The sequence below is a fragment of the Patagioenas fasciata genome, chromosome 1, assembly GCF_037038585.1.
Source record: "Patagioenas fasciata isolate bPatFas1 chromosome 1, bPatFas1.hap1, whole genome shotgun sequence".
NCBI lineage: Eukaryota > Metazoa > Chordata > Aves > Columbiformes > Columbidae > Patagioenas > Patagioenas fasciata.
This window is the reverse complement of record NC_092520.1, coordinates 177,412,543-177,434,497: the sequence shown is the minus strand read 5'-3', so window position 1 is coordinate 177,434,497 and position 21,955 is coordinate 177,412,543. Positions and strand designations below refer to the sequence as shown.

General features: G+C 42.4%; 1 protein-coding gene across 21 annotated transcripts in view; it reads right to left on the bottom strand.

Moving 5' to 3' along the window:
• RBFOX2 (RNA binding fox-1 homolog 2) overlaps nucleotides 1-21,955 on the bottom strand; it is a 175,438-nt gene that overhangs the window by 37,109 nt on the left and 116,374 nt on the right. For all 21 annotated transcript variants that reach the window (XM_071802302.1, XM_071802296.1, XM_071802290.1 and 18 more), the window contains one exon: nucleotides 13,479-13,625. In XM_071802302.1, coding sequence (XP_071658403.1) covers nucleotides 13,479-13,625 — 147 coding nt within the window. The remainder of the gene's footprint in view (nucleotides 1-13,478; nucleotides 13,626-21,955) is intronic.

The window sequence follows — 21,955 nt, the reverse complement described above, 5'->3', positions numbered from 1 at the left end:
CAGTTCTCTCAGGTTAGGACATGCGGATTCTCTTCGTCACAGATCTCAGGTTTTTTCACAAAAGTCTAAAGGAAGAAAAACAATCTCCAAAGGAGTTTTAGGGATGTGAGGTCTCTTTCATTTTACCCCTTTTAATCTAAATAATTCTTTCTTCCCTCATTCTACTATTTCGTCTAAGACATGGTTATAGGATTTCATCTCAGAAATCTCACAACATTCTTCAGATGTAATTTAGCATTTCATCTTCCTCCTGAAGTGGCTATCACAAAGAGAAACTCAACAGTGACGTTGTTTTTCTGGAGAGGATGGTCACATCAGACTCTCAACCTTTTAGATTCCAAACCCTAAATATCCTTTTCACCACTACACCCCACTTTACTTGCCAAGACTCCAAGCCTTCGGAAGAATTGATGGCAGATTCAGAAACCACAAAAACAGCCAACCCCCAACAGTTTGTTTTTCAGAAAAATATAATTCAACTTCAAACCGGCCACATACAGCAGGCTGTCAAAAACCCATGCAAGTTTATCACATATGATACAATTCTGACCTCAGCGTGGAGACCCCAAGGAGAGCAAGGCCCCACTATTCTGCGCTGTTTCAACAACTGTTTCCAAAGAGCTCCCCACTTGGCACAAATCAAGAGTGGGTAATGAGAGCTACAAGCTAGAAAGAAGATTTACCACACCCTGTGGAAACATGTACAGATCACATCCTTCACCTTAGAACATATAAAATATTTTAATTGAACTGGCCAGATTCAAAGCAGTAACCTACAGGTAAAAGCATCATCACTTCAACAGAGCCCTGCAACGCTGTCCCCTCAATGTTTTATTTCCAAACTGGAGGTCTGCTCTCCAGAAAGAGAGGCCTAAGATCTCATTTTCAGGAGCATATATACAGCGCAGTCTTTGTTCTAGAGACGCATATTGTGCTCAGACAAATGCTCTGAGTATTTTTCCTATCCCATTATTTATGAAAGCTTCCATCAACATGGTTTTGATCTCACTGCTCGCAGAAAATTTAAAGGTGGTAGCAAATGAAGGAAGGGTCAACAAGGAAAGGACAGTTTCAGTTAGGAAAGATGATGAACACAGCCTTCAGGAGATTCTTCACTTTGCCACAGTGCTCTTAATATAATATTTTCCCAATTTTTTAAAACTAACATTTCCATTTGGAAGAAAATGGGTATAATGTTCATTCTGTGGGTACCCTGCTTGAAAGAGTTGTGGTCCGATTCACAAACATGAACATTTACAACAGTGAGCCATGATGACTGAGGAGAAGTTCTGAATATGTAATGCAATAAAAAGCTATTAAGTCCCTTGAACAAGTATTTCACAACTGTCTTTAAGCAAACATAATGCTTCCAACAATTTTAGCTATAGTTTCTGTCTGCTTCCATTCTCCATTCTTAAAAAGGAGATAGTTGTATTCTTTTATAAATGTTGGTTCACAGATGTTGTTTTTACTGTTCTATTGTTTAAGGACAATACTTGATCTTCTATTCATCCCAAGAACAATGGAATTCACAATATCCCACGTTACACGAAATTTGAATAATGCTAATGTAAACACGCATCTTCCTTAAAACCTCAGCATCAACAGCTTAGGCTTGATCCATGCCGGATCCTCTTTGACCACTGCTGTGCCAATCACAGCTAAAATATATTTTCTATTTCTATCCCATGCTTGGTGTGGGTTTGTCTACAAAGGAGATTATCCATTGATTGCTTTTTGTTGTCTTTGTTGCATATGGTTTGGGCACTGCCATGAAAGGCATCAGGAATGATTGCTTTCTTGGTAGACTATTCCAGTGTCGTTACACAAAAGGGGCTGAACCAATTTAACAGTTCATGGCTGCCAATGGGCTACCCCTACTCCCTTAGAATCACAGAACTATTTGTGTTGGAAGGGACCTTCAAAGGTCACCTAGTCCAATCCCCCTGCAATGAGCAGGGACATCTTCAACTACATCAGGTTGCTCGGAGCCCTGTCCAGCCTGGCCTTGAATGTTTCAGGGATGGGGCATCTACCACCTCCCTGAGCAACCTGTTTCATTGTCCTTCGGTGTCTGGTCTTAACAGCTTCTTAAAGCTCATCAATCCTGTGAAAAACTAGCCCAACAAAAGGAATGAATACAAAGTTTTTGATGGTTTACTAATCTGAAGAGGCTCAAAAGGTCAGGTGAACGTTAGGGCTCCAAGCAACAAACAGGAGCGGAAAGCAGCACATCCTGACCAAGACCAGGATCCGTCCTTGCCAGATGAGCTCAGCTGCCTGGCCTTGCCACACACGCTGAAACAGTCTGACTCTCGATAAATGCAAATGCCAAGATTATTTTCAGAATCTTCAAAGCCATCAAAAAATCACCATTTTCTACCTCATTAGAATCATCTTGAAAGAGAACAAACTGTGCAGCTTCTGGTGCACAATTACACTGTGCCATCCTCCTCTTTCTCCGCACCCAGCTGGGCCCGGATCCTCGGGTATCGCTGCCAGCGCAGCCGCCAGCCCCATTCGGCCCAGCTCACTGCGCAGGGTTTCCACACCAGCAGGAAATCCTGTCTTGTGTGTTTAATTCCTCGTGGCTGACAAAAAGCTGGCAATGACACAGAATGCAAGTGGTCTGACCTAACTCCATGAGAGGTCGCAGAGCTGCCTCCCTGCCCTGTAGATCCTAGAGGTGCATAATTTCCTAGTTGACAGAATTAAGATCACCAAATCTTGTGGCTGGAGTATGCACAGACTTGATGTCTACTGCAATGGGCTACATCCACCCATGCAAAGTGCCCCGATCTCTTTTCTACCTATGAGCTGTGAGTGTTTGAAGAGACAGGAAGGAAGGACCTGCTTGGGAGAGAAGGAGCAGTGACAACAGGGGCCAACTGATGAGCTGAGGTTTGCTGGGGAGGGGTTTCCTGCTCCATGAACCTCCCTGGAAGAAAGCAGCATGGCTGTGAGGCAGGAGGACACGTGCTGGGTTCTTCCAGACTCTGCTGCGGCCACTGGCACAACTGCACTGACAGCTCCTAACATCATGGCTCTTGTCCTCACTGCTGCAGTGGTTACAGCAGGTCCAGCACTGCAGGCACTTTTTTTTGGTAGCGTGCCAGAATTTTTCCTGAAGAATGAAAGCAGGAAAAAAAGCACTAGTTCATTTTAACGGTTTATATCTCCTTCAAAGCTGAATCTAATTTAGTGGAACATAAAAAGGCACTTTGTTCTCTGATGGTGCTTCCCCTACCAAATGTCAACAGCCTACAGCAAACAATGGTAGTTTTAAGAGATCCTTAACGAAAGGTCGTAATTTTTGTATGGAAAATGCTAGGCTGTCTAAACACAAGGGTCAACACCAAATGCCCCCACAGTAATTTTTTAAAATCATATATACAGGCATGTTTGTATTTTCCAGCAGACAGAGGGTCTGGCCAAATAAAACAAGATCCATACTTAGGTCACCCATAAGGACTAAGCCGTTAATCTCTAACCTTGAAGACATGAATGACTGTGTTTGCAGACCCGATTTGTTCACTTAACGATTACCAAGAACTTCTACTTACAACCCTGCATGGCAGCAAGGGAAAAAAAAATCCTTAGCAGAGTTCACAGCCTCTGAAAAAAGCACTGCAGGATCACACATCACAAATGCTCCCTTCCATGTCCAAAAAGCCAGGATCCCTCATCACGTGTCAGGTGAACCACTTGCGCACACACCATATGATGGACAGAAATACACAAACACTTGAGTCATGCCACGGCATAGGAGCTATAGCATCTTTTTTATATCTTTGTGCTCCATTCCCTGAAGTGGCCTTGTACAAGCTTTTAGCTATTTTTCTGTAAAGCAGGTAAATGAGAATCATCTCTGCTACAGTGGTAGCAGGGTCTGTTGGAAATAATAGCTGTAAGAGGCATAAAGATATTAACAGACATCAGCTATGACCAGAACCCAATTTTCTTGCTTGAACATGAGGTACCTTACCATAGATGCAAGGGCATTGTGCAAGGAAGGGTATATCATGCTGCGTGTTTCTTCCTACCCAGATGACATGAAGGCAGCAGATTTTTCCAGCAGAGGCCATAACTACATTACATGTAATAAATTTGAGAGACCTGGCACCAGAGAGCTTTTGCCTTCCAAGGCACTGACAGTTTGGTAGGGCCCCTCCTGCAGGCTCTGTTCCAGCTGGCCCTGCCGCCTCTCCCTGTCTAGAGCTTTCAAAATCAGCTCCAAAATATGCCAGACAACTTAACCCTAAAGATGCAAACAACAGGGAGTACAAGGCAAAATCTCTAGAAATCAAGAAACAACAAAAGGTAACATAACCCACAATTCAACAACCTCACATCCCTACAAGAGAACTCTGTATGCCCAAGCAGCTTTGCACTGGCCCTACAAAATTCACTGAGATGAGTGCAGTGACCCAGCTAAACCTCAAGGGTGCCAAACAATCTATTCTCAAAGATCATCGAAATACAAAATAGCCAGGGAACCACACTCCTATGCAGGAAACCATTTCAGGGCCTTAGGCTTAAGGTGCATGAGCAAGAGCATTTCATATGCAGGGAGCATCTGTACTCCAGCTCCCAGCTCCATGGGATGTACTTTCAGCTGAGAACAGCTGGCTCCACTGTAGCGTGTATTAGTCAGTGCTTAGTTACAGCAGCACGGGGTCTGCCAGAGCTATGCTATCACTACGCTGAACTTCCCCACCTAAAGCTGGATCACACCTCTTCAAAATAGTGGGGTCAACCCTATTACAGCCAACCTTGTTCAGTCAAGCTACACCAGCACGTTTTGTTAACAGAAAGATGGAAGCATCCAGGATTTATAAACAAAGCACTTCCGCAGTTTACCAACTGAACAGACAGTAAACAAGCACCAACAAGCCCTTGTTAGGGTTGACCTGTTGCCCAACACAACACAGATGTTTTCTAAGAAGCCAGACTTTAAAAGGAAGCCAGACGAAGAGCACGGGTTTACAGACTGCAGCCATCCCAGCAAACAAAGTGACGAGGAACATAGTTTCTCAGTCATTTGTTATACTCTGACTCACAAATAAAAGATTCTCACACCAAACAGCAAGATGGAGGTGAACAGTACAACGGGGTACAGTTCCAGAGATCTTAACACCAGGCCAGCTTCCAGGTCTATACTTCCAGCTCCTTGTTCCTGCCTTGTGCCATCCCCAGAGGTGTGACTGAACTGTAACCTGGTACTGCTGCCACAGAAAAGGTACTTGGACTCATGCCCACAAAAGCAGCATACATTCAAAACTCAGTTTGAGAGGACTCAGACATGTAGACTGGATATATATAAAACTGGGCTATAAAAGACAACTCCATGTAATTTTACCCAAGCCCTTCATGCAAGTAAATCCAGCTACAGCACAGCACTGTTTCCTAAATGACATTCAGCCCAGTCTCAGTGCAGACTCTTCTATTAACTCACATGAAAACATAAACAAATCTTAGATAAATGTATGATCCAGTCACTGCTGCCTTCCACCAGATGGTCACTACAGAAGTTTCTATGTCCTCTGGCATCAGCACACAGCTTTTGCAGAGCAAGACAGAGCAATAGCTGCTGACAGCTGGAGTGTTACCAGCACCCTCATGCAGAAGCACCATGGTCCCCAGCACAGCCCTTCAGACAAGGCAGGATGCTCAAGTAACAACGAGTACACAAGTCCTTTGCAAAAGGTGACTCCAGAAATTGCCCTGGTGAAACATATCAGTGTAAACAGCAGCGTCTTCTCCAGCTCTAAGCAACATCAGCAGGAACAAAGTCCTGCCCTGTGACAGGGCTGGAGCTCTCTCTCACCGCAAAAAGAGTCACAAAGAGGCCACCTTGTGTCAGAACGTTTGTCCACCAATACTGGCACATCAGACTTGCTATGTGTGATGAGTGGTCAGTATTAGTCAGAGATTAAAAAGTCTAAAATACATCTTGATATCCAGAAGGCAGGATTTCATCCTTTAGATGTCCAATCCACTCAGAAAGCAGAGTCCCTTTCAGCAGCTTTCCTACTGCTGTATTCAGGCCTCGCTCCATCAACACCTGAAGGTCAGAGCTTCTTAGTCTATCATATTACTCACCTACTTACCTTAACACCTAATGAGCAGTTTTCTGTTGTTGCCAATACTCGTGTATCGTTAATTACTTGTGGATTTAAATTTATTTACTGGCCAATATGGACTTAAAATTCTACCAAATTCTTGGTGAGAAAGAGTCTGTAGTCTAGCTTGTTATTGCTTTAACCTCAAACTATAGGCTTATGGAGGTGTTTTGCACTCTTGACATTAAAATGAAATTGAATGAGAAATTATATCCACTGAGATATTTTAGGAAGTGTGAAGTGCCAAAATGTTTCCCCAGAGGCCGAGATCCGAAGGCTACAAGAGCTTCCAAAAATATCTCAGCTCCCAGAGCTGTGTTGCTTGGGTCACACAGAGCAGTGGTCTACGGCTAACATACACTATAAAGGACCCCACAGTAGTGACACAGTAACAACAGTACCTGCCTTAAAATCCAGTGTTAAAAAAAGTACCTACCGTTCTGTCATGTTTAATAAATGAAGTTATTACTAATGTCATTGACTGAAGTTATTAAATGTGACAGAATGGTCACCATTATATTAAACAGCTATGCATTATTAGTGTTGTAGCTGATAACACACAAAACCCCTTTATTGATTGGGCTGACAATGTTCCCCACCAGAAGCAGTTAACAGCCTACGAGTAGCCATGGAGTGAGTATGTTGTAAAGAAGGCAACACCTCCACCTGAAGCCAAAGCCTGAGAGAATTCACAGCCTGTACTGTGCTATCCCACCTTCATCTGCAATCGTCATCAACATAGTCCTTGTTTTTATCTTATACCATCTCCTTTTTTAAAAATAGTTGAAGTTTCTTGAGCAAAGAGCATTTCACCACAGTAAATTCTGAGTAGCATCAAATCTGACTCCTTGTATTGTTGCTCTCACAAGAGAAAAGAAGGACTTAGTGCACAGAAACATATAAGAACTACCAAAACAATTCACATGGCTTGTTTTTGTGGAGGCAGTTCATGGTTCAGCTTGAGAACAGATGGATTTTCCTCTTGCATGCAGTCCAACTTGGCCTCTGTCTTCCCCAGGAGACTCCGAAGTCCATCTGACTCTCAAGTGCAGAACTGCCCGAAGTATCTCAACCAGTTCTATACTGGGAGGAAAACTGTTTCTTGAAGCCTAAGAGGGAAGGACTGAAGCTATCAACCATGAGATACAAGCACAGACACAATCAAAGCACAGAGTTGAAAGGATTGGAAACATGTTGAGTGAAATACGAGCTTTTCTTCTGCATACATAGTCCAGCAATGAAGGGGACCGCCTACCAGCAGTTATGGAGAAGACTACTACCATCTACTACCATCATCAGAGTCCTTACACACACTAGACAAAGAATGTCCCTCAGAAACTGTATAGTAAGCTTTTGAAAAGAGTTTCTAACTTGTTTTTAGCACTGATGGCAACTCTTCTGTTCCCTCGTAAGCTGTTCCATTGCTTAAATTAGCCAAAATCACTAAGAACTTTTCTTCTATTTCAAAGTTACTTGTGTTTAATTTCAGCTTCCAACTGGAAAATCTTGTGACTGTAAACAAGACCTAAACCCCCTATTAGTAGGTATCATCCATGCATAAGCACCTGTAAACAACAGACATGCCATCCACCAATGTCACTTTAATAAGCTGAGCAAATCACGTACCCAACATATTACACAGTTAAAAAGCCAAACAAACCATCTTACAAACCCTAGATGATTTTTTTTTTGTCCTAAGCTGGTCTCTGAAGTAAACAAAACCATGTAGTTACAGCCTTCTCAAATTTGAACATGAGCAAGACCACAACTCTCCTTCAACCTGGTATCTGCCTTTGTGTCATTGAAGCAACCATCTTCAACAATCGCTAGTACTCTCCAAAACCATGTTTTCCAAAGAAAGCTTTCCAACCCGCAAGCGCAGCCTGGTTTCCACGTACGCAGTACACTGCGCTGAGCTGCATCAAACCTGTTTTTGTCAGATTTATCACATGTTAACCAGGTTTTTCAAGTCATTCTCTAACAGTAACCAGATCTTTCTCTTTCCCCCTCCTCAAATAGTTTTTTAACTGCAAACCTTACCAGCAAGGTTTTAATAGTACTGTCTCCATGGGTTGATACAGATCCTGAACAGAACACTGACTGAAACAGACCCCTGGGGAAACTGACATGAGAAACTGTCTTGATCACTGATATCTCCCCAATAACTACTGCTTTTTATTATCTGTCATTAAAGAGGTTTTTGATTCCTCTAATGTTGTGCTGTGTTTATTTGAGATAAGAATTCTTTTTCTTAAAAACTAACATTGGTCACTTGGATGAATTAAACTAGCTGAACAATATTCAACTATATCAGTATTGCTTTGTCTGCAAAAATGTATATTACTTTACACAAAGTCACGCTGAATAGATATTTAACCATTTTGTCAGATTCTAATGTTTTTTAAAACTTCCTAAAATTTTTTTGTTTCTTAAATCAACACACAGATAGTTTGTAGCTATTTGGGTCATCCTTTTCAATTATTTTCAACAGTAGATCTTGATGGGCACCATTCCAGCCTTCTGCAACTCCCCTAGCTTACAAGCATTGGCTAAAAATTAACATTAATGAACAAAAGAGCTTCTCGCTTTGGTTGTCGCCTTTGGATATACCTTATCTACATCTGCTGGGTTTTAAATATTAGCAAGTACTGTCTCATTCTTTTTTGTCATGAATTATTTACAAAACCAGATGTGTTACAAATACCTCTTAAATCATAAACACAGCAAGTTTGGTTTGGTTTTTTGTTTGCTTGTTGTTTTGTTTTTTAATAGTTTTTCTGTTCTTGGTTTGGTTTTTCCTCCCCCCAAAACACATAACTATTTCCTAATTTTATATTGTACCTACACCTAGAGCTTTTCTCTGCATGTAAAAAATTGACATCTTTTCCTCTGAACCTACATCACTGATTTCTCCATGATTAGCATGCTTTCTTTTTCACCGGTTTCTTTAAGTTTGCAATTCTATTCACTACCATTTACTTCCTCCTCCTACCTAACATGAAGAATGCTTTGTGTCTTATTAACACAGTTTCAGTGACTCTGGAATCATGCCTTTTTGGCCATCAGTATCATTTTGTTTAATACTTTATAGCTTCCATTAACACTTCCCTTTTAAAAGTACCTTCCCGGGCAGTTATCCTGCCAATTGTTTAAATGCGAAGAAACAGACTTTTCTAAAGCTCCTTACATTACTGTCTGATGCCATATTCTGCTTGCACAAAGTAAATACAAATAACAATCACCGGTGCCTAGGCAACCATAGGGTTTCAGGTCAGCTATTAACTCTTCCTTATCTGCTAGAACAAGGTCAGCTATTGATTTGTTCTACAGAGGGCACAAAACTATGCGCATTTAAAAAATTACTTATTCCTTCTAGGAGTTTTCTGGAAGTCTTTTTATTGGCATCATGAAATGTCAAGTAAATATTACCTGTTTTAAGCAGCCTCCCTATAAAAAGCATATACATAAGGAAATGTTTGTTCCATTCCTGAGGATCTCTCAAGGACCTGCTAGAAACACATAATAGGTAAGAGATGGTTTGAAACAAGTAACTTCTTCACAGTGAGGGTGTCAGAGCACTGGAACAGCCTGCACAGGGGGGTTATAGAGTCTCCTCTGAAGACATTCAAAACCCGACTGGATACATTCCTGTGTAGCCTCATCCAGGTGTTCGTGCTCCAGCAGGGGGATTGGACTGGATGATCTCTTGAGGTCCCTTCCAATCCCTTACATTCTATGATTCTGTGAACTTGAATTTGTCAGGAAATCCTTATGTCTGCAGCTCTCACAAACAGTGAAAGTTAGAAAGCGTTACGTAATATCCATTTAATCACACACGGGACAACAAATCTCAAGTCCACCTCTACTCAAGCCTGGATGAAAGCATCAGCTAATGTTCTGTGCCCCAGGACTGGGCTGACCTCTCACATGCTGTTCCATCCTCAGGGGACTTTCTTTACTCCCTCCCTACTATCACATTTATTTCTTCCTCCACGACTTTGCTGTCTACCCAATTCCTCTCCTTGTACACTAGCTTGGGAAAAATCACTCCAGGCAAGGATTTTGAGTCTCTCAGATACGACGTTGAGGAGATGTGACCTGACACACAGAAGGCAGAAGGAAAAGATGGGGGTTACAGGCCAGCCACAGCTGAAGACTCAAACAACCCCCTGTAGGAGAAAGGGTAGGTTCAGTGAATCACCCAAGGGAAAGCATCCTGATCCTGAAAAAGAAATAGGAGCAAGGAGGATTCCAAGAGAAATGCTCCCCTGCTTGAGGCTCTGAGCGTGCTGAGAAAAGCAGCCGTGAGAGAAAAAGAAAGATCTGCGAGAACCATTGATTATTTCCTTGACAAAGAAGTGAAGTTCTCTATTACAGGAAAATGGCATGTGGGGTTTTTTTATGTCCCAAAAGATAAATGCTCTTCTGGTGGGCACACCTATCAGCAAACACAAGGCCAAGTGAACCAACAAAAGGTTTTATAGGGATTATACAACTTATCCCAGTTAAAATTACATCAGTGTGCTGGGACTGGAGATGATGCTTAGGGAAAAAAACAAACCAAAACCAAGTAACTTGGGGAACAAAAGAAACAAACTCATACTGTGTATTTCTCCAGCCTTTCTATGTACAACCATTTATGCACCATTTGGGCCAAAAAAAAGCATGGGAAACCTTAATGCAAGCAGTTAGGCTACATTTTGTAGAAGTCACTTCTCAGTATAGCAGTTCATTCACGTTGCCTGGGTGTCCTCATCTGCAAAGCAGAGGTAAGAGTCACCAGGACATGGATGTTCTCATCATTTCCATTTTATCCGCAACTCTCACACCAGGAGCACAGGGAGGGACAGCATCAAGGTGAACGAGTGTGAAAGGAGCCAGTTGTCAAACCAAGCACTGGTCTCGAGGGAAGGGGCAGTAGCAACGTGGAACAGTTTATGTAAGAGATACAGCTCCCAGGAGAAGGGAGCAGCAGGAGCACAGAGCAGGACATGCTAAATACAGATTGTAGCAGGTGGTCCAAGAACTGGCTGTGATTTCAGCAACCGGCTTATCCAAACCGGACAGAACTGCCAACGGCACAGCCCTGCAACAGCATAAAACAAGCTAAAAAACACAATAGCAGAACCGGCAACTGAGGAGATTCAGCACTCACAGATTGCCAGGAGATGAGTTTCACCCTGAAAACATTCCCAGAGATGTCAAGAGTGTGACAATCTAATGTACGAACAGCACGGAAGCAAACCCAGGCCTCTTGCAACAGAACCACAGAATCATAAGTTTGGCTGGGAACTACCTCCAGACCTCAAAGCAGGTCTAATGAGATCTGGCTGGCCAGGCTGTGTCCAGTCAAGTAAAATACCTTCAAGATGGAGGTTCTGCAACCTCCCTGGGCAACGAGTGCCACTATTTAACCACTCTCACAGTTAAAAGAGAAAAAACCCAAAAAATAAATTCCTGATATCTATTTGAAATTTCACAAGTTCTAACTTGTGTTTATTGTCTCTCATCTCACCATTACACAAAGTCAAAAACAATATGGTTACATCTTTTATGTATCCTCTGATGAGGTAGTTGCAGACAACAAAAATATCCCCCCTTTGCCTTCTGAAGGCTGAACAGTCCGAGGTCTCAGTCTCTGCCCACATGCCAGATTCTCCAGCCCCCTGACCATCTCAGTGGTACCCACTGGGCTTGCTCCAGTATTTCACTTAGATGAAATGTACTTCTTGTACTGGGGAGCCCAAACTAGACAGAATATTCCAGAGGCAGTCCAAGAAGTGCTGAAGACAGGGAAAGGATCACTTCCCGAAGCCTACTACTACTACTACTCACTAACACAACCCAGGCTGCCTCTGCCACAATGGCACGCTGCTGCTCTTGTTTGATTTTTTTTTGTCCATCAAAACCTCAAAAATCTTTCACTGCAGAGTGTCCTCCTAGGTAACCGCTCCCCAGCCTGTACTGCTGGCAGAGGTTATTCCCTCCCGGATGGAAGGCTCTCTTTTGAGTATCTTAGGTATCTTTTGAGTATCTTAAGATTCCTGTCAGCTCACTTCTCCATCCTGGCCAGGTCCCTCTGAATAGCAGCCATGCCCTCCTCTCCATTTGGTCTCATCCACAAAATAGTTTCTTACGGACACAAAAAGCTTCAAGAACAAGGAGCAAAGATCTCTCACAATACATAACAATTGGGACTCTAGTGGAAGACCATCACCAAAATTTTTAACATCTATGCACTCTGTTCAATTTTTACTGTCCAAGCTACAAACAGATAAGCCCAACTCTTCTCTCGTTTATAGCAGTCTAAGCTTGAAGTCGCTGAATTCAACACATTCACAATATCATGACATTACTCCACATGTGAGAGTGTGTGTATGTGCATTCATACATACACACATAGATGGCTGAAGAGATTCAACAACTGAAACAGGAATACTGCAGAATTTGGAGGGGGAGCTGGCTATGCAGTTAGGACCACCGTATACACTCATAGCCTAAGGTGGCAAGAGGAACCTTAGCTTTGGTCTTTCCTGACTTGAGTCCTCTGCATTGTACCTTACACAGGCAGCAACAATTAACTTTATTAATAATATTTCTGAAGACTTTAAAAACATGCCATCAACCAAGGATGCTACCATCATATCAACAAGTCAAATATTCCTGATGATGATGATATATAGATATCTTCACCTGAAGGTTAGGTCACGAAGCATCTAGCTCATTTATCTCTGTGTTCATGAGGAATGAGTCACCATCTATACACATGTGAACAAACTCTTCCTCCAAGAGCTTATAAACTGAGAATGATGAATAGCATACGAAGATTAACAAAGACAAACTATTTGGTCAGAAGAAACAGAATGTATATCATACACAATGTAAAATACCATCTGACTTGCACTAGCTTTTCCACATGCAACTGCTAGTTGGCCAATTCCTTCCAGCAATTTTTCATCACAGAAACGGATCATGAGGAAAGACGTAAATATTTCAACAAGTTTCTAAGCAACTGAAACACAGTGCTTTGCAAGGGATATATTGAGACAACATTCAATGCTAGTCTTTACTAGGAAATAAGGTGAAGTTTCAGGGTTGGTTTGTTTTTTTGTTTGTTTTCTCTCCAAACCAACTGGTAGGTTACACTGAACATTTTGATATGAACAAAACAGTTACAGTTTTCATGTGTATTTACCAGCTAAGTGCTACCAATTGTCCTAGTCCTGCAAATATTTTACAGCATGCTAACTAAAAGGAGGGGGAAGGGCTTTTCATCCGCATGAATACAACAGCACCACATGTCCCACCTGGGGGGAAGGAGAATCTGTCATGCCTTAAAAGGCACTGGTAACTTACCCCAAACATCTGCCGAAGGTCAGGATCTCGAAAGCGGAAGGGAATGTTAGACACATGAAGTCGTTTAGGAGTGGATTTGCTCTCGGTATTCTCACTGTTCTGTGTCTGTGATTGCTGTCCATCTGTCTGTGCCCCTCCTTCCGTCTGCTGAAATCACAAAGACAAAAGAGTGTGCATGAATACAAACCACACAACTTCCTTTCCCGTGCTTTGACTATCTCTTTTTAGGTATCAGTACTACACTTGCAATTGCTATTATCTAGCACTTGACAATTATTTTGATAAAGTCAGTAACGCTTAACAATTGATCCGTTGTTCTTGCCCTCCCTTTCCATAAGTAAACAGTAATGAGATCTCAGCCTCCCTCCCCTCATATCACCTTTTAGCTTAGTAAATTTGCCTTTGGTTTTCTCAAATTGCTCCTCTCTTTTCGCCTGTTCTTCCTCACTTCAGCTGCCACCATAGGAAAGTCCTAATGAAGAGGCGGATCTTTCATATCCTGAAGCTGGGAGGTGGCACTGCCACTCTAATCCCATGTGGCAGGATGTTCATGCCATCATCAAAATCCCACAGCTGAAGTGGCAGCTCTTCACTGGGCCAATACCAGAAATGCATCTTCAGGCAAAACGGCATCTGCTCTGCCGAGCTCTCTTCAGATAAACATTACCCCAAAAGAAGATCTATAATTAAATGGCAAAAATCCATATACGAACAGCTTACGGTTGTCTTTGCTTAACCTCTCTCATACATTTAAAAGTCAGCCCAGAGACAGCAAACAGTCGTTACCACCGCAAGATTCATAAAAACTCCAAGTGCTACTCTCTGCTACCAATTCCACAGCTAAAACAAGGGAATTTGTTCCAGCATCCCCAAGCACTGAGTGGTACAGCAAAGCCAGGTCAAAGCAGGGGCCAGGGGCACTTGTGCACAGAAGAAATACAGCAAGAAGGCAGAGGAATAAGGGAGACCAGCATGGCAGAGGAGAGACCTAAGGCCTCCGCAGAGATGACTGGCAGGGGAGAAAAAAGGAAGAGAACATCAGCTACTTGTGATGGGCTTAGACTAAGAAGTGCTCAATTTTGAACACAGCACTAAATACGAAGGCAACACCCCTTTGCCAATTGGCTTGGTGAGAAAATGGTATTTTCCACACTTTAGTCAGAAAAATTACCTCAAAACCTCAAAGCTACAGACAAAATAGACTACAAATTGGTCTGGTTTATTGCTCTGTCCCTTTCCAAGAGCATACATGGACAGGCCAAGTTGTTCAGAGGGCACCCAACCCATGCACTCAACCTCCTGCTGCTTGCCTCGGCCTCCTGAGAATCACGCTTTGACCACTCGTATGACGCACTTTTAAGTGTAATTTCATTTCTTTAGATGCCAACCTGGCTTCTTCCTCAACCCATCAAGTGAAAAGAAGTTCTACCAGAAGGCAAGGACCATGTAATTGCTAGAGTCAGCCTTTCCTAAGCACCTTCAACAACACATACAGGCCTCAAAAGTAAAGATTGAGGGGGGCAGGGAAGAGCGTCTTTTTTTTTTTTTTTCCCCTTCCTGTTTTAAATACACAATTTGTGTATCAAAGAAGAAAGAAATCTCAGAAGAGTTGCCTGCACTGACTCCCCAACCACTGACTGGACTTGCTAGACTGCTCTGCACATCATTTAATATACAACATTTCATGAATATTTGGAAAAAAAACATCTCTCCACAGATAAAATAAACTGGCAACATTAAGAGAGCTTCTTTTGGCCAGAAATGTCTCTTCCAGACATGACCTTGAACTTCCATATTGGTTATAATGCACTGACAAGAGCAAGCAAACGGTGAGTACTGGGGTCTTGTCATGCTGAGCAAAGCAGTGGCAGCTTTCCATTTTGTTTTAGTAGGGCTGCAGATGCAGCATAAAACATGTTAGATCAGGTTAATATAAATTAAGCTGTGACAGGAAGAATGAAGATACTGCCCTGCGAGTATCTTTACTTCCCAGAGCCATGCAAGTCTCAGAATCCTAGCAGGATTAAACATTTCTATTTGTCTAAGACTCATCCATCCCCCAAACATCAAATTTTCAAGAACAACCTCAAAAACTTCCATTTGATCGTATCTAAAAAGCTGCCTCCCCCTCTAAGTTCCCCGTCTTCTCCTACCCTCACCCCTATGACAAAATGCATCTCTAAACATACAGAGCATGCACCCTAGGGGAAGAATCAATGCAGCTGGCTTGCAATTAAATCACACCATGCTATTTGGTGATTTTATTTTTATGACTCCATCAGAGTCCTTTGCTCCTCAGGGCAAATCTGCCCAAGAAGGACAAAACACAAGAATAGCCTATCCATCACTATACACAACACCTGCAAGTGAGTCCTCCAAAATAACTCCCCAAAATCATCAACACTCCTGCTAAAAGGAATCCCTACGACTCATTTTCGAGTGCTGCTAGTGCAATTTGCCAAATCCCATGTTTTCTGTGGCTTTGTGTGGAATTTCAAGTGAGCAAACACCCACGCACAAAGGTGCATCTTCAAACAGACACACTAGCGCGTCTTCTGCAGTGTGAATGATGAAAGGTACAGATTCTGAACAGCGACAACAAAAATGTTTTGGTCTTTAAATTAAAATATAGCTTGCACAGGACTGGATTTGACACTTTCACAGGGGAGGTCATCTGCGCTCCTCTCCCATCCATTTGTTTGCAGGCAGAGGGTGGAAATCCTTTCTTATCAAGGGTGCAATGTATCATGTACAGTGGCCTGCTCAAAAACACTCACAGCTGTTCCTGCATATGGCAGAGTGCTGCTGCCACACTGGAGTCATTCTGCAGCATGTGACGTGTACAGTAAGACAAAGGCTTGAAAGAGGAGAAACAATAGAAGGCACAGGAGATCTCAGTCCACTCTTCCCTTTCTGACTACACTGGGAGTCCCCAAATGCTTTTCAGGGTTTCACATACCCTGATTTTTCAGTAGTAGCTTAACATTAAACACCTTCTCTCTCTTGATGCTGTAGTTCCCTCATTTCTATCGTCCATGGCCCTAAGGTAAGATTTGAACTTTCAGCCACTATAACATTAACTCAATACATTTGTGTACTGCCACACATTCAGCTACAACATAAAGGAAAAAAAAAAACAGTCTCCTCAGATCTTGCCTTTTTTTTTTTTTTTTCCCCTTTTATAGTTATTCCTTGTCTTAATTCATTAGGAAGTAGATGAAAGGAAGGGCCTGAAGCGTGTTCTCAGGCAGCACATAATGGAGATGAGCAACAATGTTACCCTGACCAAGCCAGACAATAAAAGCCCACATTTCACTGAGTGTTCACTCCCCACCCTGATTCCTTCCCCACATCGAATCTCAGCTCCTTCCTTCTGGCCTCACATCAACACTTCACAGCAAAGAACTGGTCCTCACCCTTCCCTACAGACAGCAATTCAGCTCAGAAGGGAGCTAATACACGTTCCCTAGGTCTCAATGTCTGTCATCAGGCAACATGGAGACATGCTGCGGCAAAGATCCTGCTTTTAGAAACAGTATTGGATCCACCTTACCTCCTCAGCATAGTCTAACATATACTTATGCAGGTGATAATGTCATTCATGTCTGTACACGCAAGCTTTGAGCTTTGCTCAAGGTCACTGAGAAGTGCATCAGAGCTCAGGACACGTGTGATATGTGCTTCACTTTTAACTACTTGCTGCCTGTGCCCACAGTAAAGAAACCATAAGCAAGAAGTAGCAACTGCATAGAGAAGCATGGATGTATAAAATGCGCACATATGCATGTAAGAGGGAAGGAGGGCATTGTGAACGGTTTGGGGGCCACTCTGCAACCATCTTCCCACCTTTTCACTAGAGTCTTCTGTCCTAAAGCAGCTGGTGAACAAGCAAGTGCTGAGGAGCGCCAGTGGTGCCTGAGCTCTGAGTAGATCTCCATCTGCGTGGCCAGACAGAGGGCTGAGGGTTACCTCCCCAACAAGCCAGACAAACACCAAAGTGATGGGCCAGGACAGACACTATTAATACCCAGCACATTCTGTTTCCATCTCCCACTTGCTACTAGAACTGGAACTGCTTCAGGTCCAAGTTACAGAAAAGCAAAAAAACAATCCCCATCCTCTCCTCCAGGAAGTAGGCAGTTCAAAATGTTGTGAATCATAATGAGGAGGTTAAGAGCCATAAATCACTGCAAAGAAAATATTTACAAAATACAAACTGTAACTAATAACTATATTTAAAAGGAGACTTGAGTGGCTTACGAAATCTGGGAAACAGACTGTGCTCCCTCCACTGGTTCTAGACCAGTCTTGGATTCAAGAAAAAAAAAAAAAAAAAGAAAAAAAAGAAAAAAAACCCCACAACCACTACGTCGTTTGGATCAAGAGCTTGAAGAACAGTGCAGAGACAAGGACTGAAAGCTGTGACTGGCAGAAGGCAATCTTCCCACCACAAAGGAGAGTGCAGACAATGCAACATGTGAAGGTCTCTGCAACTTCTAGTCAAGAACCCAGGTCAAAACAACCAGTCACCCACCAATGAACCAATACCCACTGAGCAGGTTTGGTGGAAAAACAAGTGAAGAATTAGGCACTAGACACAAGACACTTCTCCTGCCCCACCACACTCTACCAGAGCAAGACTGAGGTCCTACACATCCAAGTGCAAAGGGCATGGGAACTTCTGCTGCTTAAACAACATGTGTTTAGCAGACAGAAGACTGCTGAGCTAATAATCACCTTTCAACAGCAGTAAATACGATTTTAGAATTATATCCATGTACTTGATTTCTCAGAGATGCTAGCAGTGTTATATTTTTAAAAAGAACTGGGCTACACTAGAGGCACAATTAATAAAGTTCCCAAGTACTTTGTATGCCAAAAACCAGAGGAAAAAAAAAAATTTGCTAAGGACATACCAAATAGCATCTGCTAGGCCTTTAGTTATTTTCAATATCATCATGTTAATTCAGGGTATGTTTTTTCATATTGTTAGTTACCTGTTCTTGGACATACTGAAGGTTAAGTCATTTTATTAACTTTCCTCATTAAATAAATATATACCCCACATGAAGTCAGAACACAAACCTAACACAGGAAAGTACACAGGAAGCTTTGCTACCTGCTCTGCTGGTCATGTCAAACCCTTTGTGAGCAGTTCCTCACAAAACAGGGATGCCCTGACAGGGTAAAGAAGGCAAAACAACTTCACAAGCTGGTGGTCAGCCCTGGATTGCCACACAGCGACAGACTAAGATCCATTCAGCCCACTGTGTCTGACAGCAGCCAAATCTGTGGCATCTGTGGAATAATGTAGAAACACGGCAAATGTTTGGTGATTTCTCTCCAGCACAGCCTCCAGCAAACTGAGCCAGCTGGTGTCTCAACTTCTAAAGCATCCCATGGACAAGAGTTCCAATGCTAAACTCTCCATTTTATGGAGAGGAAAAAAAAAGAAAAAACAAACAAACAAACAAACAAACAAACAAAAAAAGCCCACAACCAAAAAACCCCCACAAAAATCGAAACTGCTTTTTTCATATGTGGCACCCAATTATTTCCTACGTGCATCCTAGTAAGTGAAAACAGGAAAGTTCCATATTTTATTCCCCATACCATTCAGTATTCCATGTACTTGTCATACGTCTTCATTCCTGTCAGCTCTCTTTGTAATAGAAGATTTCATTTCTTCTTATAAAGAACCTGCTACATCCCTTTCATCATGACTATTATCTTTCCCTATACTACTTCTAGATCTGCTGTAACCTTTGAGAGATATGCAGAAGTACCACAGCTGTATACTCTAATGTAATGATGTTTACTGATTTATTTCCTATCTCTCTTTCAAAATCGTTTTTAAATCTGCCTCACTAGACACAAGTCTACAAGTGTTGACAATAATCTGCCTCATACTCAATATAATAATCTGCCTCATACTCAAAATAATAAAATAATCTGCCTCATACTCAGAGCAAATTCCTGATGTTAAGTGTCAGAGTTCGCTACCTCAAGACAGCAATTTCCAAGCTGAGGTGGCCAAACAATCAGCAGCTAGCTGCTTATTTGAAGCTGGTTCTTTCTTCTGTCTACCTGCTCAGCAGTATCAGAACACCAGTGAGAATATTCATTACACATATTCTTCACCTGAAATACCTCACATGAGCAATTGCTTTAATTACTAAAGTGATGAAAAATAATTACAGAGGAAAATTCTGCAATCTCAGACTAGGCAAGGAATACTCAAGGGAAAGTCATCATTATAGCATCATCCATGTGTTACAAAAGTCAGCTGAGGAAGCCTTGGTGTCACTGGCTCCCTTCTTTCCAAACTCTTGCTAGATGTATGGGACACAGCCAGATGACAAAGCAGCTCCCCTGTCTTGCTTCTGAACATGATATATAGAGGTCCCCCACCACAGATGTGTCTCCTTTAAGAAATCTGAAAGTCAGTATCCCTTTATGGTATAGCAGATGAGTTAAATATGTTTCAGTATGGCATGTCAAGAAGCAGAGATACACGATGCTCTGTAATTAAATAATGCTTTATACTGGTTCATGACAACATAACACCAAGGCGACAGCACCTGCCATTTTCATGTGAATTAATTTACATAAACTTATTCCTCTACTTCTGTACCTCCAGCTGCATTCCGTAATTTATACAGACACACAAATTCTTCCCTCTGACATTAACAAGAGAAATGACTTGAATAATCAGCTCACAGTATTAAGTGCATTGCATTTACTATCAAGCGAGCTTTTTTAGTTCAGCGGATGATTAATCTTCCCTCTGCGGGTAGAGCACTGGGAGATGCAGGGAGCTGACAATTGCTCTCGGCTCCTGGCCATGCTCTCCATACGCTCACCTTGCAACAACAGCATTTGCTGGATCCCTCCAAGAGTTGCTCTAATTCATTAACGCAGCGAAAGAATTGGACAGCTTTCTGCCAGGTCAGTGAATTAAAGTGGCTCATGTAAAGAATGCCAGAACCACTAAACAGGAGTGGGAGTATGCGCTTGGAGCCAGATCTCTCCTTTCTGACAGCAGTGAATCTTTAGATCAGTTCAGCTGTCAGAGGTACCGCAGTCTAATTAGCATCTCCACTTGGAGCTATCTGTGCTGGGTCTCTCCATTAGGGATAAGTGCGCTAATGTAAACTGGGAAGGGGGAAGAAACCAGGCGACCCAGCACCAGAAGTGAAATGCGCAGTGTCAACGGTTTTGGAGACAGGCTGCAACAGGCAGACCGAGCAGCCCAAATATGGTCTGGTACCTCAGTCTATTTTTAATCCAGGTCTTTCTGCTGTGCTTTGGGACAGCATCAAGAGAAAGGACAGATGCTTAGAGATGAAGACTGGGAGACCCACATGCCAGGGAAGAAACAAAGCCCCACAGATGAGGCTTGATCCTAAAATAAAAAAGATTCCAAAATATCAAGCTGTTTGTATTACACCACCTATTGTGCCAATTTCTTTTCCACATCCCTGTTCTGAAGGCTTTGAATGCTTTCCATTACACTCAGACCTCCAGAACCAAGCTCATCCCTACCTCATGCCACCAACCAGTCATTCCCCTTTGCTCAGGGTAATTACGTAGGAAGGTATGGACTTTGACTCTCAAACTTTATTTTACTTAAGTTCACTGCTGATGTTTGAACTGAGACTTCCAGACCACTGTCTATTAACTCAGATATCACTGCTCATCTCAAATTGTCCAGTCTGACTTGCTCATCAGAATCTGCCAAGTTTCTATCAAAAGGTGCCTCCACCCAGTGTATTATGGACCCTGTTATAGACTTCATTACATTGCTGCGTAACATCTTACCAACCAGATGAAACTCCCCCTTTCCATGATGGAATTTTAAGCCACTTCATATTCCCTGTTACTTTCGCAATTATTCTAAAGGCTACCAGCCTGAAAAGCAGGAAAGCCCAGCCATCTGAGCACACCTTTCACTATGTCGTTCTTTCCTGCCAACTGGACCAAGTACAGGCCTTGTTCTTAAAAGCAAGAAGAGACCTTATCTGCCTGGCTGGGGAATTTCTGAATCATCCCATGGGAGCACAGGCTTCAAGTCAGCAGCTAAAAAATTCTCCGGCTGTTTGGTCTGGGGTATCATATTCACACACATGGCAGCAGTTGCACTTGTCAGTCACAATAATGGGAGGGAAGGATCATACATCACCCACAATGACTTTTTGCTCTATTAAAGTTAGCACTGTTGTTTGAGCAAGACAAAATGGTGAAAGGAAAAGATGCCTTAAAGCATAGCATTCTAGTCCACATTGACTGAATATGTAGATCAAACCAGTAACAGTGTGTGTGATGGACAAGATGACTGACTTTAGCTGTAGATGTTCAAGGTGAAACAACCAACTCATTCTGCTGTATTTTAACAGCATGCTTTAGCTTGAATAACTACTGAGCTTTCTTCCTTCACTTAGCTCCTACATCATTAATCAGTGTACTGAGAAGGAGAG